The 27,086-nt window shown below is 42.1% G+C and overlaps 5 protein-coding genes across 8 annotated transcripts; 3 read left to right on the top strand and 2 right to left on the bottom strand.

Moving 5' to 3' along the window:
- The first annotated feature begins 41 nt into the window (after positions 1 to 41).
- Positions 42 to 11,952, top strand: plekhg6 (pleckstrin homology domain containing, family G (with RhoGef domain) member 6). Of its 3 annotated transcripts, none has more exons than XM_028982009.1 (15): positions 42 to 173; positions 847 to 1,057; positions 2,025 to 2,153; positions 2,237 to 2,371; positions 2,569 to 2,661; positions 2,751 to 2,801; positions 3,011 to 3,160; positions 3,279 to 3,389; positions 4,539 to 4,688; positions 4,784 to 4,921; positions 5,007 to 5,126; positions 6,601 to 6,733; positions 7,165 to 7,280; positions 9,588 to 10,723; positions 11,344 to 11,952. In XM_028982009.1, the coding sequence occupies exons 1-15, from the start codon at positions 154 to 156 to the stop codon at positions 11,477 to 11,479; spliced, it is 2,829 nt and encodes a 942-aa protein (XP_028837842.1). In that variant the 5' UTR covers positions 42 to 153; the 3' UTR covers positions 11,480 to 11,952. The 3 variants fall into 3 exon arrangements, with proteins under 3 accessions (XP_028837842.1, XP_028837841.1, XP_028837843.1); XM_028982008.1 differs by having other exon boundaries at positions 2,566 to 2,661; XM_028982010.1 differs by having other exon boundaries at positions 114 to 173; positions 851 to 1,057; positions 2,566 to 2,661.
- Positions 11,953 to 12,522: 570 nt separating this feature from the next.
- On the bottom strand, positions 12,523 to 15,335 carry lag3 (lymphocyte activating 3). Its single transcript, XM_028982012.1, has 8 exons — positions 15,141 to 15,335; positions 14,760 to 14,874; positions 14,465 to 14,676; positions 14,088 to 14,357; positions 13,682 to 14,005; positions 13,357 to 13,605; positions 13,156 to 13,274; positions 12,523 to 12,854 (listed from the first exon to the last, which is right to left on the bottom strand). Exons 1-8 carry the CDS (start codon positions 15,187 to 15,189, stop codon positions 12,747 to 12,749), a joined length of 1,446 nt encoding a protein of 481 aa, XP_028837845.1. The 5' UTR covers positions 15,190 to 15,335; the 3' UTR covers positions 12,523 to 12,746.
- A 5,427-nt stretch (positions 15,336 to 20,762) lies between these two features.
- mrpl51 (mitochondrial ribosomal protein L51) lies at positions 20,763 to 22,253 on the top strand. The gene is made up of 4 exons (XM_028981446.1): positions 20,763 to 20,933; positions 21,051 to 21,121; positions 21,546 to 21,653; positions 21,895 to 22,253. The coding sequence occupies exons 2-4, from the start codon at positions 21,058 to 21,060 to the stop codon at positions 22,089 to 22,091; spliced, it is 369 nt and encodes a 122-aa protein (XP_028837279.1). The 5' UTR covers positions 20,763 to 20,933; positions 21,051 to 21,057; the 3' UTR covers positions 22,092 to 22,253.
- A 1,060-nt stretch (positions 22,254 to 23,313) lies between these two features.
- Positions 23,314 to 25,119, bottom strand: tfpt (TCF3 (E2A) fusion partner). 2 transcript variants are annotated; one of them, XM_028980824.1, is made up of 6 exons: positions 24,930 to 25,119; positions 24,449 to 24,710; positions 24,303 to 24,373; positions 24,161 to 24,230; positions 23,883 to 24,038; positions 23,314 to 23,643 (listed from the first exon to the last, which is right to left on the bottom strand). In XM_028980824.1, exons 2-6 carry the CDS (start codon positions 24,689 to 24,691, stop codon positions 23,569 to 23,571), a joined length of 615 nt encoding a protein of 204 aa, XP_028836657.1. In that variant the 5' UTR covers positions 24,692 to 24,710; positions 24,930 to 25,119; the 3' UTR covers positions 23,314 to 23,568. The 2 variants fall into 2 exon arrangements, with proteins under 2 accessions (XP_028836657.1, XP_028836656.1); XM_028980823.1 differs by having other exon boundaries at positions 24,449 to 24,691; positions 24,930 to 25,117.
- On the top strand, positions 25,098 to 26,860 carry ndufa3 (NADH:ubiquinone oxidoreductase subunit A3). The gene is made up of 4 exons (XM_028980825.1): positions 25,098 to 25,167; positions 26,095 to 26,169; positions 26,518 to 26,595; positions 26,711 to 26,860. Exons 1-4 carry the CDS (start codon positions 25,128 to 25,130, stop codon positions 26,800 to 26,802), a joined length of 285 nt encoding a protein of 94 aa, XP_028836658.1. The 5' UTR covers positions 25,098 to 25,127; the 3' UTR covers positions 26,803 to 26,860.
- Positions 26,861 to 27,086: the final 226 nt, after the last annotated feature.

The raw sequence follows: 27,086 nt of genomic DNA, 5'->3' as shown, positions 1-27,086 counted from the left end.
AGGTTGGCCTTTTTAAAAAGCCAGTCATTCCTGTCAGTCGAGTTACAAAGATGGGTGGGAGAGAGAGAGGCACGGTGAGAAAGAAGGCAAGGAATTGCCAGGATCTCTGATAGGGAGCCCGCTGGGGAGGCCAAATATGACTGTCTGACCAAGATGGACTTACTTAAACCCAGGTAAAGTGATACAACTCTGCATTTTGTGTTGCAGGTCAGACATTTAGACAGTTTTTTTTACTGAGTATAAATGCTGAAATTTAAACTCATAGCTTAGATTTACATCTTCATCTTTCTGTCTTGCATTGACTGATTGGACTGATTTTTTACAACATCCGCGTGTATAAGCATTCATTAACCATAAATCATGGCAGACACCTACGTCAGCGAAGCCGGGGATTTTGATGGGCATAGATAGTGTGGGTTTACCTCTTCATCAAACCTGTACTTGCTTTTTTTGGTTCACTCATCCTTCTCCCTCCCCCTTTTTTTCTGAAAGACACTAGATTTCGTCTATGTAACACAGTCAGTTTAAACGACCTTTCGTGATCTGAATGCCAAACTGTGGCTGTGTTTAATCTGCCCTTAGCACAATGGTCAAGTTTTTTATTTGATTTATTTGAGTTCTTTTTTGGTATTGAATAGATTTTATATTTAATGAGTTTGTGTCTGATTCCATGAGCCGGTTCTTCACGTTCACAGTTGATCTTATCGCAGTTATGAGTGTTTTGTTTTTGCAGCATCTCTGGTATTTGTGTCTTTTCCGCCTTTCCAACACTGCATATCATCTGCCACGAGTTGTGTCCTCATGCCATCGCCCCGGCCGTTTCTTTCCCACCGTGCATGTAAACAGCAAGGCCTCAAAGGTACCGAACCAGATCACTGGACCAGACGCTGCCTCAGCCGAGGAAACAGACGGCAGAGACCATGGGTCAGAGACGTCGAAGGAGGCCGAGAGAGACGAGGGGGACTCTGTGGTGGATGGAGTCCTGCCAAAAGCGGATTTGCCCAACGGCCCCCGGATGACAACTGAGAAACATAGATCCAATACGACTGCAGGCCAGGTAAAGTGAAAGTGAAGTGATTGTGGCCTCTGCTTTTAACCCATCACCCTTGGTGAGCAGTGGGCGGCCATGACAGGCACCCGGGGAGCAGAGTGTGGGGACGGTGCTTTGCTCGGTGGCACCTCAGTGGCACCTGAGGGATTTGAACCCACAACCTTCTGATTACGGGTCTATTCCCTGACATGCTGGGCCAACCACTGTTTCAGGTTTCGGTTTTCACATTTTCGGTACTGCACAGTTTTAAAATGGCATGTGTTGGGGGATCGGTGATGCTAATGGGGATAACAAAATTATATGATGTTTTTTTTATTGGCACAAATGTCTAGCACCTTACTGCCTCATACTGTACCAGACTGTACCACGCCCCCTCCAACCCTCCTGCACTGCTGATTAGTCGCCTCATTGCTCAAGATATGATTCCATACTCTTCTCGGGTCTGGCACCTCGGTGCTGGAATAATCCTGCCCTTAAATTAGCCCCCACGATGTAAATGAATGTGCTGGTCAGCACTGTCCAGCTAGTTTTACTGGTTGATCAGCACGATCACGCTGCTGTTATTGGTTGTTAGAGCTGTTCTGTTTAGGGTGATTTCAGATTGTGCTTTTTTTTTTTGTCCCCCCCAATTTCATTTCATATAAAATGAAATGAAATTGATCAAAGGTGACTCTGGTAGCTGAAAATGGCTGTTAAAGATGGAATATCTGTGGAGTGCAGAGTGCTTCGTGGATTATTTGAAAAGCCTTAGTAGTTTCTGGTGCATTATTATTTATCTTTTTTTTGTCAATCAGTCTTACCGGTTTATTTTATATGGGACACAAAGACATTACGAAATTGTGTAGTGTTTGAATTTGAAGTCATGTTCATGGGCAGTGATCAACGGCGGTAAACATCTTGCCGTTCACTATAAAAGCCAGCCATAGTGGTGTTTTCACCATAGAATTCGATTTCTTGACTTTCTTTCATACAGAAAAGACAAAAGCTGAGGACTGTGGGCTTTGCGACAATAAGCAAGGGATCCACAAACGTCATCTCAAGAGCGCCAATGAAACAGATGCTGTTTACTCAGGGATCACCTGACAAGGCTCTCACCACTGATGTAGGTTGCATCAGCGTGACAACATTCTGGGGACGATCGTCCTGGTGGATTTAATGCAAATGACCCCATCCTCTTCACCTCAGCCCCCCTCTCAGGATCAAGCTAACCTGCATCAGGTCCTAGGATCCTTCCCTGTTCCAGCAGATCTAACCTGGCGGTGGGGGGACGGGCCACACACACTGGAGGACAACTGGACGGACCTGGTTCACACTCACTGGGTGAGAGAGGGACTATGCAGGGACTCCTGTTATTATAGAGCGCATGTTCATGTACACAGTTAGAGATTAAACGGGTTTTAAATGACAGTTCTGCCAGGCTGCTGAGTGAAATGTGGAGTTTATCTGAGAAATAATGTTCGAAGTCACGCAGATGCTGCTTCTCTGACTGTTTCTGCGGATTTCTTTCCATCCAGAAGATGTCCAAGACGCAGAAGTATCAGCAGGAGGCGCTGTGGGAGTTGCTCCACACTGAGCTGGCCTACATTAACAAGCTGACCATCATCACCGACGTGGGTCAACAAACACACACAGGCACACATTAACTTGGAAATCCTTTTCTACATGCACATTGGACTCATGTCCAATTCCTGTTTTCTAGCTAGTGATTTCTGCACTGACCTATCTGCAGCAGAATGGATTCCTTCAAGAGGTCAGTAATCACTGGTCGTAGTGCATTCTGTTCATTCGGCAGCAGAACCCAGAGGGATGTCTACATTTCTTGCTTTGTGCAGCTAGTCTGTGTGTCAAACATGTGCTGAGAGGGTGGAAAACACATGTAGCTGTAGTCTGTGTAGGAGGGGGACATTATCTGTTTTTTTTTTTTTTTGCTATTTCTGTGTCTCATTTTCCCCCCAATAGGTTCCCCCTGAAAAGCTATTTTCAAACCTTCCATCCATCCTCAGCGCTCACCAACGGTTCTGGCAGGAAGTGATGTACCCCATGTTGCAGGAAGTCCGTCGGACAGGGAGACCTTTTGACCCCCTGAAGATTGAAGCTGGTTGCATGCAGGTTTGTGCAAAACCCTGAATGCCAGAATTTGATTCCGTGACCCACAGAAAGATTTTTCTTCCTCATTTCTGTCCTTCCCTCTTCCTCTTTCTCTGTCTTCCTCGCTCTGTCCTCATAGTTTGGTGACCGTTTTCACCCGTATCAGCAGTATTGTTTGGAGGAGGAGAAGACCATGGATTTTACACGACAGCAGATGGAGCTGAACCCCCATTTCATGACGTACCTCACAGTAAAGCAACCTTTAATCATTATGAAGCCTTGCTTCACCTGCAGACAAGTAAAATGTCACAGCAGACGGCTGAGATCATGACTGGAAACAGAGGCGTGGCAGAGATCTGCTTTCGGGAGGTTTTTTTTAACGGTTACTCAGCAGTGGCGCCCATCGTGCCGTCAGAAGCAGAATGCCTTTTTCAGTCACTTATCTGCTTTGTTTTTGTGGTTTTATGCACACGTCCCCATGAATTATAGCTTCCGTATGGGCAAAGAAAATGTTCCATTATTTGCATAGTTATCTCTGACAATGACGATGCTTGTGGCATTAGAATCTTTCAAGAAAATTTGCACATCATCGTAGTATTTTCAAAGAATGGACAGGGAAAATGACTTATAGCTAGTGGACAGTGTGCACTATTTTTCATGGAACAAGTTACGTTTAATTTATGAATGACAGAAGATCTATAGCACACCACCATTACTCGATATTGTTCATAAAGTGAACAATTCCTGAAACCATGAAACTAGGACTACAAATAATGTATGCACTTTCATTTAATATGTAAATCCATGATATTATGTCCAAATTACAGAAGATTTTGGCATAATTCTAGTTTTAGTCATAATTTTAGTTTTAGTCTAGTTTTTGGGTCCATATGTCACTTAGTCTTTATTACTCTTAGTCATGTCCATACTGATTTTAGTCTAGTCATGTTTCAGTTGACTAAAATTTTGAGTGTTTTAGTCTTATTTTAGTCAGAATGATCCATTACTATCTAGTAAAACTAGTCTAGTTTTAGTCAATGAAAGTAGTGTTAGTTTCTTTTTTTAGTAATAATTCCCAGTAGAATAGACAAAAAACATTTCTTTTATTTCATAATTATAACAATTCATAACAAGGTCATTTTCATAGTATATTACTGTTTCCGTATAGAAACAAGAATCCTCAAGAATATATCCATTCCAGTGGCCACGTTTCTCCCTGTGTTTTTCGCCATCATCTTTCCCAATTCATTGTAAAGAAAGAGTGTACAAAGATCGCTTCATTTTTTTCTCCCAGCCCATCTGATAAGCCACTACCACATCACAATATGACCAACCACAAGCATTCTGAAATCCATTTTTTATAGTGAGATGATATTATTATTTTGTCTCCTTGAAACAGTGGGTGGAGACTCATCCACAGTGTGAGCGAATGAGATTGGGCGACATGCAGGCTAAACCTCATCAGAGGATCACCAAGTATCCCCTGTTCCTGAAGGCCATTCTGAAGACCACAGAAGGTGATCACAACCAGACCGTACTCAGAAGGATGGTGAGTTGGTCAGAGGTTGTGTAATTGTGACGTACATGGTTTGGGCAACCTGTGAATCCCCTATACGTTTACGACTTCTCTCTTCTTTCATGTAGCTGAACAGTGTTAATAATTTTCTGGAGAGCATCAATGACTACCTGAGACTGAAAGGCGAGGAGGCTGCACTGTCCCAGTGCGCTCAGAAGATAGAAGGATACGATTTGTTGGAAGGTGTGAATGAAGAAATAGACAAGGTAAAGATTTATGGACATCAGGAAAGCAAATGGAAAGAAGAAAGTTCTGTGTTGACCAGAACAATGTCATTCATGTCTGCCACAGCACGTCAGAGAACTCTGCTCCTTTGATTTGATGAGTCCAGTAAAAGGGGCGGGTCCAACAGTAATTCGCAAGCTTCTGCTGGAGGACACTGTTAGGATCCGAGCAAAGAAGGACAGCAAGGTTGGTCTTGTACAGGGGCGAAAATCCCTAATCATTTGTGTGTGTGTGTGTGTGTGTGTGTGTGTGTGTGTGTGTGTGTGTTGGGGGGTAAACAGTAAAATTCCTGAGGGGGACATTTAAAAAAAAAAAAAAAAACTTTTTTCATGCGCTGCTGACACTTTCTTAAATGCCTTATATAACATTAAATAATATCTGTTTATAATATAGTCCATGTGCTACCTGTCTACAGGTTTTTTACCTCCTGTAAGTCGCTTTGGATAAAAGCGTCTGCAAAATAAAGTAAAGTAAAAATAAAGTAAAGTAAAGTTTTTGGATGCTCTACCAGTAATACTAAGAGTGGAAGGTGTCAGTTAGCTGCACCATAGACAACCTAACAGAATATATTTGTTCACCATGAACTCTGGTCTGATCTCCACTACAGCAGCTCAACAAGAACTAATAGCTCAAATCAGTTCTAAATTAGAAAAAAATTTAATGAATAACCTAACTATAATTCTTCAAAAATATGTATTTATTCAACTGGTAACAAGCAACAACAGCAAAGTTTATACATTAAAATGATAAAAGTGCAATGGAGGGTGTATAAATAAAATAAATGTATCTTCATTGGAACTGAACAACCATCTCTCAACACACCATGCCTACAATGCTCTGTATCACACTTAAACACTTCTCCACCTAGTAGACAAGAACATTTTTTCTAAACAAAAGATCCAAATGTTGGACCATAGTAGCACGAAGCCAATTCTTCAATCTGCGCTCTTCTCAGCTTCACATGAAGACACCGGCACCACCAACAAGATCCTGATGAGCACCTCCAACCTGGTCAAACAAGCCCTCCATCACGCTGCTTAAGCTAACAATATATGTTGTCTATGTGAAACATGCCAGACTTCGCGCAAAGGAGCTGAAATGTAGCCTCATGTGTCCTGTGTTGTGCTTGTTGGAACAAGTGTAGTGATCAATATCCAGTTTTCATGCACTAAAAACATGGCTGAATGCATTAAACTATATACATAGTTTGCAGTGCACTCTGGATGTGAGCAGCATCAGTCCCTCCCATCGGAGAAACAGATCGTTGGACTGAACCACTGAGGATTGTTTCACTTGTTACAAGCAGTGTATTTTTAAGTATTGTGCGTTCAACAAGCATGAATATGTAAATATATATATTTATGTCGGGGGGGACATGTCCAATCTGTCCCCCCGGGGGGGACATTTTTAAGTTCATGTTGCTCTAAAGCAGTGTTTCCCAGCCCTGGTCAAGGAGCAACGTCCAGCCCTACCTTAGTTAGGCTCAGGTGTTTCTCCATGGCCTAATAACAAGTGGGGCGCATTGTGAAGATATGTGGGCAGATGTTCCTCCAGGAGCAGGCTTGGAAAACTACAGGGACGTCCGCTGTGTTATGAGAATGAATATAATTAGCATTGTGTACTTAATGGCATATTTCAATGGATTCATGTGTTTCCTCAGATAGATGCAGTGCTTTTGCTCTTCTCTGATGTCGTCTTGGTCACCAAAGCACAGAAGAAGTCCGAGAAGCTGAAAGTGGTGCGCCCCCCGCTGGCCCTGGACAGAATACGCTGCTTTGCTCTCAAAGATGGCTGTAAGAGCACGACCACATCCATAATGGAGAGTAGCCCTTAAAAAAATCTGCTTGTGTTATGCAGTGTTGTGTGTGTGGTCCCCTTCTAAGCTGAGATTGTGTTTATTGGTGAATGATAATTGAATACTTTCCCCATTTTAAATTCATTTTTATTTTTAAATGAAAAAGTACTTTAAGTGTACACAGTACACAATGTGCATAAGCTATTCTTTTTCATACGTTATAAGTACAATTCACATTACAGCCCCACCCTGAGCACTAACTAATCCCCGTGAGTTCATTCATGTTCATTTTGCTTTTGATCTGGAGCAGGCATATTTCATCTTATTCCTTTATTTAAATGTGTGGTGTGGAGTTTTTAAGCAATTCTACCAGTATAATGTGAAATGAACTTTGTGTCTTTCTCTCCTGTGTGTGTCTTTCTCTGTTAGTAACCTTTGTATTAGTTGAAGTGAGTGATCTTGGCTGCTCTCTGTTTGTGTACGCTGTCTCCGCCGTCAGTGCCGAGAACTGCACCAACTGGATCTCTGCAATAAACAATGCACAGGTACTGTCCTGCAGCACAGAACATATGAAGACAACTTGAGTTTCAGCCTTCGTCTATCGTCTATCTACATTCTAATTTGATCCTTAGTCATAGTCACAGCCACTGTACAGCTCTGCACTTCTTAATAAATTAATGTGCAGTAAAAATAAATATATGACGGTCCTGAAGTTCACTAAAAACAACATTTTCGGACAAGCTCACAGAATAATGACCTCCTCGCCACCACCACAGCAGCAGCATACTTCAGATAATCAGGTTTATACAGGGAGTGCAGAATTTTTAGGCAAGTTGTATTTTTGAGGAATAATTTTATTATTGAACAACAACCATGTTCTCAATGAACTCAAAAAACTCATTAATATCAAAGCTGAATGTTTTTGGAAGTAGTTTTTAGTTTGTTTTTATTTTTAGCTATTTTAGGAGGATATCTGTCTGTGCAGGTGACTATTACTGTGCATAATTATTAGGCAACTTAACAAAAAACAAATATATACCCATTTCAATTATTTATTTTTACCAGTGAAACCAATATAACATCTCCACATTCACAAATATACATTTCTGACATTCAAAAACAAAACAAGAACAAATCAGCGACCAATATAGCCACCTTTCTTTGCAAGGACACTCAAAAGCCTGCCATCCATGGATTCTGTCAGTGTTTTGATCTGTTCACCATCAACATTGCGTGCAGCAGCAACCACAGCCTCCCAGACACTGTTCAGAGAGGTGTACTGTTTCCCCTCCTTGTAAATCTCACATTTGATGATGGACCACAGGTTCTCAATGAGGTTCAGATCAGGTGAACAAGGAGGCCATGTCATTCGTTTTTCTTCTTTTATACCCTTTCTTGCCAGCCACGCTGTGGAGTTCTTGGACGCGTGTGATGGAGCATTGTCCTGCATGAAAATCATGTTTTTCTTGAAGGATGCAGACTTCTTCCTGTACCACTGCTTGAAGAAGGTGTCTTCCAGAAACTGGCAGTAGGACTGGGAGTTGAGCTTGACTCCATCCTCAACCCGAAAAGGCCCCACAAGCTCATCTTTGATGATACCAGCCCAAACCAGTACTCTACCTCCACCTTGCTGGCATCTGAGTCGGACTGGAGCTCTCTGCCCTTTACCAATCCAGCCACGGGCCCATCCATCTGGCCCATCAAGACTCACTCTCATTTCATCAGTCCATAAAACCTTAGAAAAATCAGTCTTGAGATATTGTCCCAGTCTTTACGTTTCAGCTTGTGTGTCTTGTTCAGTGGTGGTCATCTTTCAGCCTTTCTTACCTTGGCCATGTCTCTGAGTATTGCACACCTTGTGCTTTTGGGCACTCCAGTGATGTTGCAGCTCTGAAATATGGCCAAACTGGTGGCAAGTGGCATCTTGGCAGCTGCACGCTTGACTTTTCTCAGTTCATGGGCAGTTATTTTGCGCCTTGGTTTTTCCACACGCTTCTTGCGACCCTGTTGACTATTTTGAATGAAACGTTTGATTGTTCGATGATCACGCTTCAGAAGCTTTGCAATTTTAAGATTGCTGCATCCCTCTGCAAGATATCTCACTATTTTTTTACTTTTCTGAGCCTGTCAAGTCCTTCTTTTGACCCATTTTGCCAAAGGAAAGGAAGTTGCCTAATAATTATGCACATATAGGGTGTTGATGTCATTAGACCACACCCCTTCTCATTACAGAGATGCACATCACCTAATATGCTTAATTGGTAGTAGGCTTTCGAGCCTATACAGCTTAGAGTAAGACAACATGCATGAAGAGGATGATGTGGACAAAATTCTCATTTGCCTAATAATTCTGCACTCACTGTATAATATCTGGTGGTAAGACACCCCCTTTCAACAGCACATTGTCTCCTTCGGTGTACTAGTGACTAGTAGAAATGTACGTACTAGTGCCCCCTGTTGGCATCAGCAAAGCCTCTTCAAGTTCAAGTCCAATTGAACTTTATTGTCCTTTCAGCATCATACATGTTAGATGGTTCATAGCTAAAAACCAGTGACGTTAGTAATGAAGGTGGCCAGTAGCAACCAAGCCTTCTCCAAATCCTGGAACTGGCCATGCCCAAAGCTTGAGTGGATTGTAAAGGTGAAGTGCCGTTGGTCTGGATGCTGGCTGGGCAGAAAGTGGAGGTACAATGTGTGACAGTCCAGTCGCACAAAGATTCCTGATGCACAAATGCAACAATATCTGTATATCCATAACCATATATATCCAACACACACACAAACACACACACATATATATATTTATTACTGCTTGTGTACTTATATACTGTATCAATTGTGCTAATTAACAGGAGTCACTGAAGTACTTGAGAGAAGGTGGGGTGAACGAGAGAACAGATGACAGAGAGGCAGACACAGACTCCTTAACGTCACCAGTGGACATCAAACCTGAGGACGAGACGGAGCTAATGACTACATATACTGCCCTGTCGCTGGGCAGCACCAACAATCACCCTGCAAGCAGCCAACCGAACAAGGAAACGCCATCACAACCCCAGGCGCCAGACAGAAACCAAGTGGCTTCCAGGAGGAACAGTGAGCAGCACCAAACAGAATCCCGGGAGATTTTAATACAAGGCATTCAGGAGAGGAGGGCCACGTGGAATCGGTCCGGTGAGCCCTCATCTGAACCCGATCTACCCAATCATTTCACATTCGCGGTAAACCACAGGTCTCACCAACCGCTGGAGAACGTGGCCCAATGGAGCACGAGGCCAGACTCTACGATCAGCCAAGGACCCGGTGAGGAGGATTGTTTGACGCAGTCCTCCAACTTTTCGCGAAAGCTGAATTCGCCGCGTTTACGCAGGAGGCAGCCGGTAGTTCCGGCCAACGTTTCGCTGCAGGCCTCACGCAGAGCGTCACTGAATTCTGGGGGCTCTAGTAGCCTAAAGAAAGTGAAGGCAGATGATTCACACATGGTCTTCACACTGGGGTCCTTGAAACAAAACAACCATGGTGTGAACTGGAACACTTCTGGCGAGAGGCGGTCCATTGACCTGGGAACGTTCTCTGAGTCTGAGTTGGAGAAGAGAGACCCTGGCCAGAGGTCAAATCTGAAGAACCAGAGAATCTCATCTGCCCCCAGCTTGGTCTCAGCAAAGGACCAAAACCACAGAGGTGAACAGTCAGACCGGTTTATCCCTTCTCCACAACCTATTGACTCCCAGCCACCAAACTCACCCCTCCAGGGCCTCCTGGACCGCGCCAAAGAGCGAGAAGGGGTGAGAAGGAGAGGACGATGGAAAGAGAAGAACATTGCTCATTCGGACAGTCAGTTTCCTCTTGCTTCCCCTGTATCTTCCACACCTTCCCCATCACCCAGCTATAAAGAAAAAGACGCTGAGAAGATGCTCCAGGTCCCAAAGCCCCATACTGGATGGAAAGAAGGCAATGTAGATGGAAGTGATGATGAGAGAAAGTCCAGGTAAGACTAGATTAAATTGGGGTGTAGTGATTAAATTGGGGTGTAATAAATGGAAATTTGCCAAATTTTCATATGTGTTGCTCTTCAAAGTAGCAGGTTTAACGTTTAAAATTATAATCTGATACTTTATTCCATACATTATTCATACAAATTGCATGATGCACTTAACCAGTTTATGTCTGTAAGCTGCATGAGGAGCAAGTATTGTAACCCTATTGAAATAAATATTATTTTCTTTCTGAAGTTAATTTGGCTTATAATTTTTTTCAAGGTGAAAAGTAGCTATGAAACGTCTTCTTTCCGTTCGTCTTTCTCTCTTTCTCATGTACTGCATATTCATGAGGGGAAATAATTACCAGAAGAATGGAAATCTAGAAATAGCCTTTACTTACGTTGTATTTTTCCATTGGTGACAATGAAATATGCTTTTCACTGGTAGAGAACTGGTACAGTTGCTCGTCTCTTATATGTGTGCGTGTGTGTGTGTGTGTGTGTGGGTGGGTGTGTTGCTGCTTTAGAATTACTTAAACTTAATGGTTCAAGCGCATGAGTAAAAGGCCATTTTTTATTTTCTCATGATGGAAACTCTGTTAAAGTTCTCGGCTTCTTTTTCCTTTCAGCCCCGTACGCCTGGAGGGTGCCAGCGTTGACTGGCCTGGCTGGTGTTTTGACGATGGAGACTTTCTGGACTTTGATGACGAGTGGGATGATCTGGATAAAACGCTGAATCATCAGCACCAATGCAGCGAGGTCTAAAGCACGCAGAGCCACTTGCTTTAAAGGCTTCATCCATCAACTGATCACATGCTTTGCAGCAGTGTTATTTAGAAAGATATGTATCATTGGTCTAACTGAGATAATTATGATGGTGAATACGTAAGGGCTAGACGTGCAGAACTGTGAATCCTCAATACAAGGATGCTGGCCGTTCTATTTGCTGATGGCATTGACCCCTAAAGGCAACTGACTGCTGGCTAAAGGAACATGCGGCTTTGTGCTCATTCAGAAATTCAGTCTTTGAAAAAATATATCGTGAATACATTTTCAATAGCTTTATTAACAGCAGTGGTTCAGAGGTTCTGGTCAATACATATGCAGTGTAATATAATACGATTATTTAATTATTTTAAGAACTACCTTGCTTTAATAGTTTGAAATACTTTAATTTCTACAACTGTAAAAAACAAGTTTGCAGATCAGCAATCACAAATGAACAAAACATGTAAGTTTAATAGTAGAAAAAAAGTTTACTTACAAATGCTGTAAATGTATAATTTATATATATATATATATATATATATATATATATATATATATATATATATATATATATATATAAATAAAATTACTGTTTTATAGATTTTGTTTTTCTTTTGGGAAAAGTGACCTTTTTAGTTGAATTGTCACACCTCTGGCCTCCCAGTCTCCTTCACCACTCATTATATACGGACTCCTGTTGCATGTATATATTATTGCTCATTTTCTGAGCTTTCTGTGACTAACACATTCACAAAAATCTGATTTTGGGGTGAGTAAACTTCACTGTCGCTGACTATCATCCTCACTGCTCTCTCAGTCATGAGAAGAATAATCTTTCTTTAAATGCATTATAACATATTCTGTATAAGTATGAATATTTATATTTGTTTTATTTGGACATTTGAACTACAGTTATTTTTTTTATTTAATATTTAAATATTTTTTTAGTTGAAAAGATCGTTTAGTTAAATTTTTACTTTTTTATATTTTGTTTGAAAATGTCATTCTAGGAGCAAAAATGTGCTTAAGAGTTTGTGTGAATATAATATACAATAGAGAATGGCTCTATAGTTTATTGTTATGTAATATGTACAATACCATAAAATACATGGAAAATAAGGAAACATGGAAATGTGTTTTTCTCAGGGCTGTAGTAAAATATAAAATATGTACAGAAGTGCTACATTTGTTTGTCCTTGTAAATACACCATATAAGAACACATTCAGACACACACGCACACACACACATGCACTTCACACTGAACTATCTGTCACAGCTGCCCTTCTTCTGCTTGGCTCTGTTCCGCTCTTGTTCGTTGGCATTGGAGTGGACAATAGTCTCCAGCGCTGGGTAGGGCATGATCATCTTCCTCTGCAGGCAGAGAGGTGGCAATGTTAAAAGATGTTCAGAACCACGGTGTAGCTATCATTCTGCGCTGGTATGTGGGGTGTTTCAGTCTTTTTGTTCCGTGACCCCTTGAATCTTGGTGAGCTGTGAATCTATTCTTCAGCAATAAAGATCAACCTTATTCTAACCTATTATACCTTAATATGTCCAAAAAAATAATGGTGTAAAATGTTGGTAACTTTAGAGTGTATAATGGTACTATGATAAAAGATGACATGATTATGAAATGATATTAAACAGAAAAGTCAGTGTTCCAGTAACTTACCCTTCTGTGGTTTCTGTACATTTGAAGGGCAATCAGGACCACCAACAGGCTGAGGATACCAAAGCCGACCACCATGGCGCCCTTATTAGAACTGCTCCCCTTCTCTCGGTACAGGCCACCTGCACGAACCGGAGAGCCGACCATCAGCTCGCTCGTAAACAACACCGCATGACATTATTCAAAGCGGCCAGGCACACTCACCCATCGTGTGTGAGTGGTAGGTGACATTTCCCAGCAGTCCTCGGCTCCCGTAATAGCGGCATGCCAACTCGCCGGCGTCCTGCTCCTCTGGATTCGCCAGGCTCAGGTCTCTGAACGCCCCCACCAACCTCACTGAGGCAGTGCCATGGATGTCGTAGGTCACACGCACCCATTCATATTTCGTGACCTCTTTTGGGTTGCTGAGGTGACAGGTCAGGGTGAGCGTGTTGTGTTTTATTTTAGATGAAACTAAAAGAGAAGCGTAAGAATATCTGTTACTTAAAAATCTTTTCATTGTAAAAATTATTTTTTCGAAATATCACACCTTGCACTGTGACCAACTCCATCTTCCTCTCCATCTTCTGATTCTGCACCCGTGCTGAGCACATATACAGACCCCCGTCCCCAATGTCTACCATTGGCACGTTCAACGACCGGTCCCAGGGAATGGAGGAATTTCTCGGCGCGGTGGGCAGAGGGACATACACAAGATGGGAGGAAGGAATTTGTCCAGCGGAGCTTCCCTTGGAGAGCCTGGTCCAGGTTGTGTTATATGGAGAAAAGCCCTCCGTGAACACACAAGGCAGGTCGGCGGAGGAGCCGACGGCAGCGTACACCATCATTGCGTCATTCTGAGGCATTTCTATCCCTGAATGGGAGACAGAAAAAGTTTCATTTCCCTCCTGAATGTGAAAGAATATCATATGTAGTCTTTTTTTTTTTTTAATTACCTTTTACTTTCAGTAGCTCACTGGCTTCTACAAGAACCTTCCAGCTTCTGTTAACTGGTGTGAGGACCACACACGTCCAGTTTCCCGCGTCGCTCTGAGACACGCTGGAAATCCTTCTCTCCGTGTCCCTGCCTCGACTTCCAGAAATGGCCGACTGCCTCTCCTTGCCATTGAGCAGCCACTTGATTTTAGCATTTTCGGGCCATGGGGTGACGGAGCAGCTCACATTCAGAAAGCCCCCCTCCAGCGGCTCGGAGGTGGAGAAAGACACTGAAGCGGGGAAATGTTGGGCAGCGATTAGCATTGCAAACGAATGAATGAGCCAGTCACCCGGGACCCTCTCCACCCTTAACCCTGACGGTGCCGGGATGCCTCACCCCTGATGACCCTGAGCGTGACGTCTGTCGTGGTCACCCGTCCCCTCTCCTGCACGGTGCATTTGTACTCTCCAGCGTCCTCCGCGGTCACCCTGCTGATGTGCAGGCTGCAGTCGCCTAGTTCAGAGCGGGAGCAGCGGACCCTCTGAACGAGGCCCACGTTGAGGTACATCAGCCCACTCTTCTGCCTCCGACACAGCGAGGTCAGGTCGCTGAAGGAAAAAGCGTCATCACCGCCGAAGGCCACCAAAACGGACGATTACGGTAGAGGGAGGTCGAGCAGCGGGCAAGTTACCTTCCACGACTCTTGGTCCAGTGAATGGCGCCGCTCTGCTTTGACCGTGGATCTAACACACACGGCAAGACGGCCGTCGTCCCCTCCAAAACCACCACTTCAGACTTTTCAGCACCTGAACACACACACACACACGCGTGCAAAGAATGGAATTGAATTTTAATTCTGGAAAATCTGTCTGAATACGGGGCCTTCCCCCAATGCTGTTTCTCTGCAGATTCATAGAGTTACAAGAAACGAGAGTTCCCATACCAGGAAAAATTAATAACCGATGTAAATGTAATCTGCAGATTTATGCAGATAAATGTGCATAAAAAAAAAAAACATACATATATACATATATATTTATTTTTTTTCATTGTTAGTTTCTTCATGTCTCACCTGCCACTGTGAACACCATCCCCAAAAGAAGCAGCAGCACGTTGGACATTTTACTCGCAGATTCGTGCAGTCGCGTTTCTTTGTCTCTGTCCGTCTCTGCCTCTTCTGCTTGCTTGTTGTTCTCTGAGGTCTGGGTGTGAGAACGGGTGAATAAAAGCCCTTGTGGGGACGGATGAAGAGATGAGATGAAGAGGTAGTTTCTCTTCCCTTGTCACCTGACTTCGGGCTCTGATGTGGTTCTTGCTTCCTCTCACTGACGCAACTCGGAAAATGAGAGGCAGGGTGAGGAGGACGGAGTGAGGGAGACCTTCTCTCCCACGGAATCCCTCTCCTTTCTTCTTTCACTTTTAATGCCTTTTTTCTCATAAACAATAACAGCTGCAGTAGGGTCCCGTTGTTTTCCGGAATGTGTCCACCCCTCTCGGCTCCGTCAGTCGTTCATGGCAACGACTGAGAAGCATGGGGCCGATCTCTCACTGGTGGGCTTAGATCATTTAAATATGCTTAATACGATGATTTATTCATGCACGCTCTATACCAGTAATTGCCGAGTGACGTCTGGGGGCAGAGGTTGTTTTCAGGGAGAAATATGATGATGATGGTTGCAGTGACTCAATTTCTCTCCTCCCCAATCTCCATTTTACTCACCATTTGGGCCACCCAGCCATCCATCAATCAGAGGTGTACACAATTTAATCATATTATCATGAGTGCTAGTGCTTGTTGCATTGGTCTAAACGTGATAAACTGAGAAATGGCTGAGAAAAAGACTAAAGACTTTGTAGTCATGGTGATTAAACCTCCATCTTTGCTCAGGAAACCAAGAAGCGGCGTCAGATACGTCGGTTCTCAAAACACGGCCTCAAATCTGGGTTAAAAACGCCACACCGCTCCAGTTTTCACTTTTTCTCTCACACTTTGCTGGCGTGCTCTTCTGGTTACTGTGGTATCTTGTGCAGCCACAGTGATGGGGTCTTTCCTACAGCTGATCTTTGTGTTCGGATACTGCATTTGAACTGGAGGAGTAGTGGGTGGGAGATGCACCCCTAAGACTCAATCCCTTTTATGGAAAGAACATGAACAACAAAAGCATTCAAATCGTTCTCAGCATGGAAAATATGCTAACTGAGTTCAATAGAAAATCCATCAAAGACACCATTTTCACCCACCTCCTCTCAGAGTCACATTTTCTCACTCAATCCCTCACCTATTCATCCAACCATTCAAAAACGTACTCACACACACACACACACACACACACACTCCCTCATCCTCACCCACTTCAGAATCCACCGTTTTAACTCATTCATTCACATCGTCCCTCTGTCACACATTACTAAATCACCAATTCATAACTCATAATGAATGACTCATAACTTCTTCACTTAGTCACACACTGATTGGATCATTTCCACACAATCAATACGCTCGAATTATCTAAAGCATGTTTAAAACGCCGCTTTTCACTATTTGCCAAGTTTCTGGTGGCACCTTGCTCACTTTTTCACCGCACACCTGTGTCTGCATAATTACATATCTGTCATGGTTCTCCGTGTTCCAGTCCAGAGTTCCATGTTGTTCCTGATTTCCTGACTGTGTCCATCTGTGTTTACGAGTATAAATGTATGCCTACTGTACCATGTCCCTGTCAGGTCATTGGTCGTTTCCCTGTCTCTGTACACGCTTGTGCTTTTTTGCACATTTGCATCCGCCTTTTACCTGCTCTGTCCTGCCATCATGACAAATTCCTTTTTTTTTAATGAGTAAAATAGCATTGATATTTTACACTCACTTTCCGGGCCTGCTTATTCGTATTTAGAGATGTGGCACCATGTTATATTCTACTGGGTTTCTTTTCTGCAATGTTTACAGTATGTAAACCACAGTTTTAAGAAACCTGTAAGGCAGTGTAATTACGTTGTGCTTTTGACAAACAAAAGGAAACTCTGCAGTGAGTGGTGCATTTTAGAGTTGCTTTTGTTGGTAATATTGCAGGTATGTTCAATGGTGGAAAGTGATTTTGGAGCTGAGTTGCATTAATATATTCAATAGAAACAAAACAAATCTGCAAGAGAAAATGTAGAATAAGCAGGTTACATAAAATGCATTAGAAGGATACAGTACTTTTCCAAAGCATTGGCCATACACAGTACAGAGCGTTATCAAGAAGTGGTGAAAATATGGGACAATGGTGCACTTGCCTCATCTTTTATCTCATAAATTGATGAAAAGACAGGGACAAAAATTGGTCAGGGAGGCTGCCAAGAGATCTATAGCAACACTGAAAGAAAGCACTGGATGTGACAAGTACTACGTTGCGACAACCGGCAACCTTCTGATTAGGAAGTGGCCCCGTAATCAGAAGGTTGCTGGTTTGAATCCCGATCTGCCCCGAAACCACTGAGGTGCCACTGAGCAAACGTCCCCCACACACTGTTCCCCGGGCGACTGTCATGGCTGCCCACTACTCACTCAAGGTGATGGGTTAAATGCAGAGGACAAATTTCACTGTGTGCACCGTGTACTGTGTATCACATGTGACAATCACTTCACTAAAAAAAGTATTACAATTATTTCCCATATAAGTCTGTACTCTGGGGAGGATTGCAAGCTCTTTTTGGGAAAATGTATTATGACACATTCCACGAGGCTGAAGTTTTTGGCCACAGCCACGAGGCTGAAGTTTTTGGCCACAATTCCAAAAGGCACTTTGGTCAAGGGCGAGGATTATACACAGTTCCAAATACCTGATTATACACAGTTCCAAATTCCAGTCACATTTGCTCCAAAACTTGCAGGCCTCTGCTGGATGCTGGAGAAGATGGGTCTCACCATTTTAAACACAATAATGACACCAAGCACAAATACAAATCAACAAAACAATGACTTCACCAGTATGAGCCCAGATCTAAATCCAATTGAAAATCTGTGGGGTGACCTGAAGAGGGGTGTGCACAAGAGATCACCAAGCAATCTGACAGATCTGGAATAACTTTTACAAGCAAGAGTGGGCAAGTCAAGTTGTCTTTCAGTTATATTGTACAGGTTCTAAAACACATTAAAGGTGTGTGTGTGTGTGTGTGTGTGTGTTGGATGCATAGCATGACAATGGTGGTGGTTGCTTCAGATTGTTGCAAAGTATCCCACAGTGTAAGCTTGTTTTTGTCGGCACATCCAGTGGAAATTGTGCCACTGCTTTATCTGGTGCGTGTGCAGAGGAGTTAGAAAGATAAGAAGAGGTTTAGCTATGAGTTCGCAGTGACACATTCCACTCTGGTCAGCACTTTTGAATTTACTGTTGATGCTTACCACATTCTAACACTCTATTGCAGTAAAAGCAATTCATACGTGAGGAAAAAAAAAACTGGCGCAGGAAATATGTTATGATGTAAAACTGAGCATGACACTGTGAGGATAACATGGGCATGTTATGGTGTCCCCAAGTCAGTACAACACACCTGGCTTCCTTATGTGCTCTTTATATTGTTATTAGCATTTTATGCCAACAAATACAAATAGAATATTTTTGTTTTATCCACTTTATGGATAAAACACACTTTATAAAGTATGTTTTATTAATATATGTGGTTTGTGTGGTGTGATTGATGATTCAAAACTACAATGAGAGTTTACTGCTTGTTTTGCACACATGGAACATTTCAGAGACAGAACCACAATGCAGTCTGAAGAGGGCTGATAAAACAAAAGAGTGCAAAAGGAAGTTGTATCTGATCTGTAAATACATATATACACACCAAATGTTAGATTTTTGTTCATGATCTTTATCTGTAGTAAACTGCAGTTCACAATGTAGATTGCACACTGTAGAGATTTGCTGCAAAATAAATGTAATCAATGCACTGCACTGCAGGAAGACCGTGCAGAAATATTATGAACCTGTATTTAGCAGCACTTCATAGGATAAATTAATAAGTCTACATATAAACATAAAAAGTGCATGGTGCACTTCTGAATCTTGGAAGATATATCACCAGTGATAAACATTTTACTTTCAACACCGGTTATATGCATAATGTTTGCTGAACCAATGAGCCTGCAATGAAACTGCAGTAGGGGTCCACTGTGGTCCTCTGCATGATTGAACTTGAATATTTGATAATTTGCTTTGAGAATTTAACTTGCTCTAGAAAAATTTTCATGGATGCACTTTGACTCACTCGAACCACACGGCCCAATATATAACATGAAAGTACAGTTCATTACTGGACGAATAGCAATGCGCAGCAATCCAGCAATGTATTTACCAATGCAAGTGTGTGACAGAATGAAGATATATTATGCTTGTGAAGTTGCAGTAAGTTTGAAGGAACATTTTGCCTTCCCATAAATGAAGACATTTCATGAGTACTGAAACTCATGATCTCATACTCTCACAGAATGGACTATGTCACAGAAACATAAATGCTGAGTCAAAGCATCAGTACATTGCTGTGTGTTATGATCAGTGTTTAATTGTGATCTGCCATGTCTTCATGATGGTATTTTAACCATGTGGAACCTTTTGGTGCACTCTAAAAAGTACCGAAAAATTAACTGACTCAAAAGCAGGAAATGTTTTGACAAAATGTTTTCATATTTTTCTGAAATGCTGGAATATAATTCATGAACATTTTCAGTTTATGCTCTTGTAAGTATGTTCTCTGATGCCAAAAAAAAGAAAGAAAGAAAAATGTTTCCAGCAAGCATTTCAATATGAATTGAAGTGCATTCACACACTGATTTTAAACACTGCAGTGTGACAACTGGTGGAAGAATTTACAATGTAGACATAAAGAATGTGCTAAAAATATTATGTGGGCATGTGTAATTATGACAAAACCCTAAAGCCACAATGGTTAGTCAATTGTGTCTGCATTGTATCTGCAAATGTTAGTGACCAGATGACTATTGACCAGATTTCTTTATCAACTTCAAATCTAAATGCATCTTTTAATAATGCATAGCCCTGCCATTTACTCCAATAATCTTGAAGATCTGCCAGAATGTAAATTTGATTTAAAAAAAAAAACAAAAAAAAACAAAACACACAAAAAAATATATATATATATATATATATATATATATATATAGACACACACACACACACACACACACACACACACACACACACACACAGCAAAGTGTAACATTTTCATAACAGCCTTCATAACAGCCTTTCATGTTTTCTTTTTAATTTCCACTGACGTCAGGGCGAACATGTGAATTGAAACAATCGTGCTCTTATTGCTGCGACTTGCAGCAAGACTTGCACACACCACGGTAAAGGTGGCCATGCTACAGAGATCATAACAATAAAAAAATCAATGAAAACTTTTATCTTTACAAAAAGCGGTTTGGTTTATACATGTGTGATGAGTTTACATCAGCTGAGGGCGCTGCTGGGTGGTAATAACCTAGTGGGTAACACACTCGCCTATGAACCAGAAGGCCCAGGTTCAAATCCCACTTACTACCATTGTGTCCCTGAGCTAGACACTTAACCCTGAGTGTCTCCAGGGGGGACTGTCCCTGTAACTACTGACTGTAAGTCGCTCTGGATAAGGGCGTCTGGTAAATGCCGTAAATGTAAACGCTTGTAAGACGCAGTGCATTGTGGGCATCCAAAATGGCTGCGCCCGTGGCGGTCACGATACAGTGTGTCTACTGGTAAAAAAAAGAAGATTGCCCCGATTTCCAGAGTTTTAAGTTGAACACAATCGGCGTGACTTGTGCTTAATTTATACGAGACTGTGGGAACCATTTCTGGATTGCCGTGCACTCTTCTTTTCTCAGGCAAGCTTGTTTCCCCTTCTTTACGCCGCTACGTTGCTAGCGTTATCCAGCCGAAATGTCTGCTTTTTTGAACATTAAGACTTACTGGTTTTCATTTAGATAATGTTGTTTTTCCAGGGGAACGATGTCTGTCCTTGGCGGTCTCATACGCTCCTCTGTGCTGCACTGCAAGCGGCTTTTTTCCACGAGTAAGTTGAACTTGTGCTCGTGTGTGTTGATTGTTTCCAGCAGAGAAAAGGGCTTTTAAATTTGCTGCTCATTCTGGATATGTTGGAGCGTGTGAAAAAAATGTGCCATAAAATCCCCATACATCTATATTTATTTCAGGTTTTTTCATAAATCACTTGGTCAATAATAATAAATTGTCAGGATTTTAACCATTTAAACGCCAGTTTAATCATTTGAATAATTGGATTATTAATTAATAAAATTATGTAGGTCTCTACTTCCTGTGGAGGCTTATGAAAGCCCGTCTCCCACCACCCATGCTAAATAGTACAAGGATGAGGCCATAGTGGTAATTTGAGTCTTAGACATGTAAACAAAGTAATTTAATGTTTAACTATCACTCTTGCTGTACCTTATGGAGCTTGCATGTGTCTGGATCTGTAGGCTTGTGCAGCAGCATACGTATGCATGCTATACCTGCAGTCAAAGATGTGGACCGATGGACAGAAAAGAGAAGCATGTTCGGTGTTTATGACAATATTGGCATTTTAGGTGAGTCAAAATTACAGACTTTTATTAATTTGGAGTAACTTTCCTGACATTCCTGATGATCAACTGGACATTTTGTTCTAGATTCACCACTACAAACCATTACTACATTTGTCCCTTAAAATGTGCAAAATGACAATGAAAAATGTAGTGAAAACATCAACGCACTTGCATTACAAGACAGGGTCTATTTATGCATGCGCATGTTTGATATTGTACATGTCATGCCACTCTTTTGGTTTAGGTGATTTCAAGGTACACCCCAAGCAGCTGATCAAAGGCCCAGTCTGGGTAAAAGGCTTCAGAGGTAACGAATTGCAGAGATTGATTCGTAAGAAAAGGATGGTCGGAGATCGCATGATGACAGAAGACCGCCACAACTTAGAAAAGCGAATCCGTTTCCTTTACCGCCGTTTCAACCGTTATGGAAAGCATCGTTAATTTAAGGATCACAAACTTACTAGAGATGTGACAGAATACTACGTTCTGTAATGTAACTCTGCATTGTTTCCTGTAATCCATTGTAAAATAGTTTAAATATATATTCTGAATTTCTTAACACCCTGTCTACTGATTCAAAATAAATTTTACCCCAGTTGGATTTATAGTGTTTTTGGTTTTGCTGACTATCTTCACTCCACAAAAACCTATAGCCGTTCTTCATCACTCAAGTTGTGTCCTCATGTATCAAAACAAATAAAGCATTGCATCCCTCACAGCCTGAACTCGGGTAATGCAAATACTGAAAAACTTTAAGAAATCACACCTATCAGGAACATTGTACAACAATGGGCTTAAACCATGACGTCATGTTCCTACGGTCATTAAAAACCCGGAAAAGTCACTACGCCCCAACCTGATAATATCCATTTTACTCTGGCTCAGGCTGCTCAGGACTTTAGTTGGACACACACACACACTACCTCTGTTATATTGAGTAATATTTTCTATTATTGCACTGTTCTTCTTTGCACAGCAATATTTGCACTATTTTTCCTTTGCACATTTATTATTCATTTCACTAGTTTAGCACTGTCTCATTGTTGTGTAAATGTTTTTCTTGCACTTTGCAAACTTTATGTAGCCCAGTTTGTCTGTCGCACACATGCACTTTATGTCAGTATGTACTTTGTTTAAATGTTACATGTAGCTCCAGATTCCAGAGAAACGTTGTTACCGTCTAACACGTATTTAGCTGAATGACAAAATCTCCTTTCAGATACGACCTCATACTGAACCTCAAAAAAATGAAGTTCCAGTGAAGTTGTGATAAAATAGTGTTGGAACACACAGTACATCACGGTTTGTTATGTATGGGGCTTCATATCTTCAGACCAGTCAGGACGCCAATACTGACCAGTGTCCACTGCCAAAAGCCCCTACAGCGGGCATGTGCCATCCGACCTGGACCACAGAGCAATGACCTGGACCGGTAAATTTTCTTTACATCATATGAATGGGGAAGACATGGCAACAGGATGCACAATAGAAAAAAGGCGCAGTGGTGGCCTAGCAAGTAAGGAAGTGGACTCATAACCAAAGGGTTGCAGGTACCAACCCGTCAGTGAGGTCCCCTCGATCAAGGTACGGTCCACAAACACTGCTCCCTGGGCGCCTGTGTACTGAAGGTTGACCGTATGCACATCCACCACAAATAAGCCAGTTTTATATAAACCATTTTAATAGCACCCATTGATGAAAATACATACAAATTGATATTTTATTTTAAAATCTAACCACTGCAAACATCAGGAAAACATGACCTGACAAAATAAATATTGTTTTGTGAGCACAATTTAACATTGCTTAGTCTTAACCAAGTTTGTAATTGATATTCAATTATTAACATATGACTAAACTCCTTCACAGAAACAGTTCAGAATATGAACTGGCCATGTGGTACACTTGCTGGTTCCAGTTATTGTGAGAGTGAATTTGGGCTGGGGAATCCAGTGAACGTTGTTTCAGCCAACGTGGCGAGATCTGCTTCAGTCTGTAAAAGGCAGAGAAATTCATGTGTTCCATTTTTTTTATGCCAAACTCAAAGCATACTCTGCTGTGTCTTTGTGGGAGTCTAAGGAAGGGTTAAATCTGATCAAATGTTACCGTAAAAATACGCTGGACTCAAATCAAAACCTGACACTTACAAGATGATGTTAAATCCAGAACCAGTCAAACAGGCTAATGGCAGAATCTCTGCATCTTCATTCACAAGAGTTGTGATTCAGTTACCTGGGTGTCCCTTTCTTTCTCTTTGGGGATGCGATGTCTCTTCTTTTTTGGTCCCCCCGTGGGTTGTGGGGGAACAGAAGGGGAGGAGCCTGCGTAACCATTTGGCCTATCATCATCTGCTCCTGGTGTAGAATCCAAAACTGCTCCAGCTTCATCCTAATGGGAAAATGCAAATGTTCAGTGGTCGTTGCAGACATATATCCCTTATACACAGTATTGTTTTTATAGTATTAGCAATATTCTTGCATAACATGTCTGCATTTATCCCACTGCCTCACCTCCAGAAGTATGGTCAGCTGTGCACTCCGGTAATCGTCTCCATACGAGTCCAGTGTTTTCATTAAAAACCTGTTTTAAAATGACAGGGATCAATACGGAATACAGCCAACCCGAGCCAACGCGGGTGGAAAGGATCATTACCTCCGTTCCTTCTTCAGTCTGCGCGTTAATCTTTGTACTTGGTGAAGCCGACCCAGTATCCTTTCATTGACCTGCAGCGGAGATAAACAGGCAGGGCTGGAATTTGAACGTTCTAAATGGAGCACCGCCGTCCCACCCACTCTCACCTGCTCCAAATCTTTACATCTTTTAGCGAGGGCCGCGTACTTCTCCCTTTCAAGCTCTCTTCTGTGCTCGTCATCCTGCTCGTGGCCTGGACACTGTCCCGCCGCGTCCAGAAGCTCACCGCCGCCGGTACCCATGTCATCGTCACCTGGTCCGAGCTCCACTCCACCAGGTTCCAACTCGGCCTCGAGAATATGGCCCCCGAACAGGGGAGGCAGGGCCAGGCCAGAGAAATCTTCCATCATCTGGCTCGCAAAGAAGATGCTGAACAGGACATCACTTATATACAATCAAACCAGTTCTTGTCAAAACCAGCAAAGTTGTGGGACGTTACACAGTCCTGCGTGCCGACTGTATAAAGATCAAAGTTTTTTGTCCGTGTTGTAAATGAACACGAATCATTTTCAGGGCAAACCAGTGATACAGCAGGTTTTACAGCTGAAACTGTCACCCTCATGTCTGTAAAGAACTACAAATTCTTACCGTGTTTTACTTTCCTTCAGCGCCACAGCCAATTTTAACCGTCATTCGTTCCGTTTTAGCCGGACAACTTAATCCAAATATAATGTTTCACATCTGCGCTATTTCTAAGCTTATGCTAAACATCTCCGCACGAATCTCGCTATGCCGTGTTTTGTCGCGCGATTTGAACGTCACCTCGCCGCATGAACTACATCTCCCATGATGCTCTGTAAACCTGCAGAAACAAACATGGCGGGCAGTAAGTATCTTCTAGCACGTTCGCAAAAGAAAATGTGTTTATTCGTCTTAATATCTTCCGTTGTCGTTTAACTATTCGATCGCATTGTTTATAGTGTCTTTGAAAAATTATTGGGCGATGCAGGGCTTATTTTAAATGTCTTTTTAGCCTGTTTTTGACAGAGGTGACCTTGGGTTAGTAAGCTGTCGCCGCTGATTCCCTGGTCAGCTGCAGTGGCTCAAGTCTATGTAGAGATTTAAATGAAGAGTTTATTATATGGGTAAAAAAAAAGCTAGATCTTGGAATTTTGCCTCGATACACAGTATTTCCACAAATATGATTTTTGTAGCAAGGACCTGCTATTTTGTGCAGGAATAGCACTGGATGTTTTATAAAATGTATTAAAATGCCTCTCAGTGAACGACAGGTTCACTAATTCATCTAATTCACACAACACGACGTGCCTGCAGCATACGGATGTACTTAAATTTGGTGAATAAATCTGCAGTGCTCACCACTAACTCACTCCATCAATGGGACTGGCTGGCTGGAATGAAATCTGAGATGAACAACTACCTGCATTTCTGTTACTGTCAGTGGTGCTCTAGTCGTAATCAGAAGGTTTACCCATAATCACAAGGTGCCACTGAGCAAAGTACTGTCCCCCCACACTGTTTTCATGGCTGCCCACTGCTCACCAAGGGTGATGGTTAAAAGGACTCATTTCGTTGTCTCATTGTGTGCTGTGCTGTTTCACAATGACAATCACCCCACTTTCAAATTGCAAATTGCTCCAAACTGTAGAACATTCTATTTTGAATCTCATGTAAAGCAGAAGGTGTTTTTTTTGCGAGGCGTGTACTTTTGTGCTGAACGGAATCTTATCTGAAGCCAACTCGCTTGGTCACGTGAAGTTTGGTGGCCCATGGTAAATGGTTTGTCTTGTAGGAGCTGGAGCGTTTCTGAAGAACGCGTGGAATAAGGAGCCTGTGGTGACCGTAGCCTGTGGACTGGGGTTACTGGGTAAGTTCATTTCTATACTACAGACGTGCTTTTACCACTCCTCCTATGTTTAAAGCGTACAAGACACTTTTGGAACTTTATTTGGACTTTCATCTATTATCGGCATTATCTGATGGCCTAAATGCGTGAAGGGTCAAAAATTAAGATGGAATTGTTTGTGCTCATTTTTCTGTCACGTAGTATGTAACACAATTACAATTAATATCGCTTATTTTCTCCGAATATCATGAAATGATTATCCCACTTATATTATCAATTAAATATAATATTGTTATTTAATTTTAAGCTGTTTTTGTGGTTGTGTTTCGCTTAGCGTTGTTGATAACGTACATTCTGTTCATATTGCAGCTGTTATCGTTCCCATTATTAGCCCTTTCAGGAAATATTCAGGAATGATCAACCAAGCCATACCGTACAACTATCCAGGTCTGTGTTAACATTACACACACAGGACTTGTACTAAAGAGACGTTTTAGCCCTGGATAAAAGTATTTTAAATGACATGCTCCATGATCATGCTGATAGTTCTTTTCATTTTTAGTTCCCATCAGAGACAATGGAAACATGCCTGACGTCCCGAGCCACCCGTGTGATCCCCAGGGCCAAAATCTAGACTGGCTGAAGAACTTATAAACCCTGTGACACCCATTCCTGTCTGTCATGTGCATTAAAGGTCTGTTATTTAAATACATCCCTTGAGGTGCTTTTTTCTTTATACGTAATTCTTAAAAATCTTGCTCTCAGCGGAGGCGGACGCATTATTTCTCTGTTCCTCCCTCCCGTTTTCCGGCTCGCTCCTCTTTCTTCTCTACTGTCGCATACCTTGAGCGACTCTCATAGCCGAGGAAATCATGGATTTGATCAAGTGGTCTTTCAATGCGATTGACACCATCTTTCGAAGAGAAATCCAGGGGTGT

This window comes from Denticeps clupeoides, chromosome 5 (assembly GCF_900700375.1).
Source record: "Denticeps clupeoides chromosome 5, fDenClu1.1, whole genome shotgun sequence".
Lineage (NCBI taxonomy): Eukaryota > Metazoa > Chordata > Actinopteri > Clupeiformes > Denticipitidae > Denticeps > Denticeps clupeoides.
This window is presented reverse-complemented; position numbering and strand designations above follow the sequence as displayed.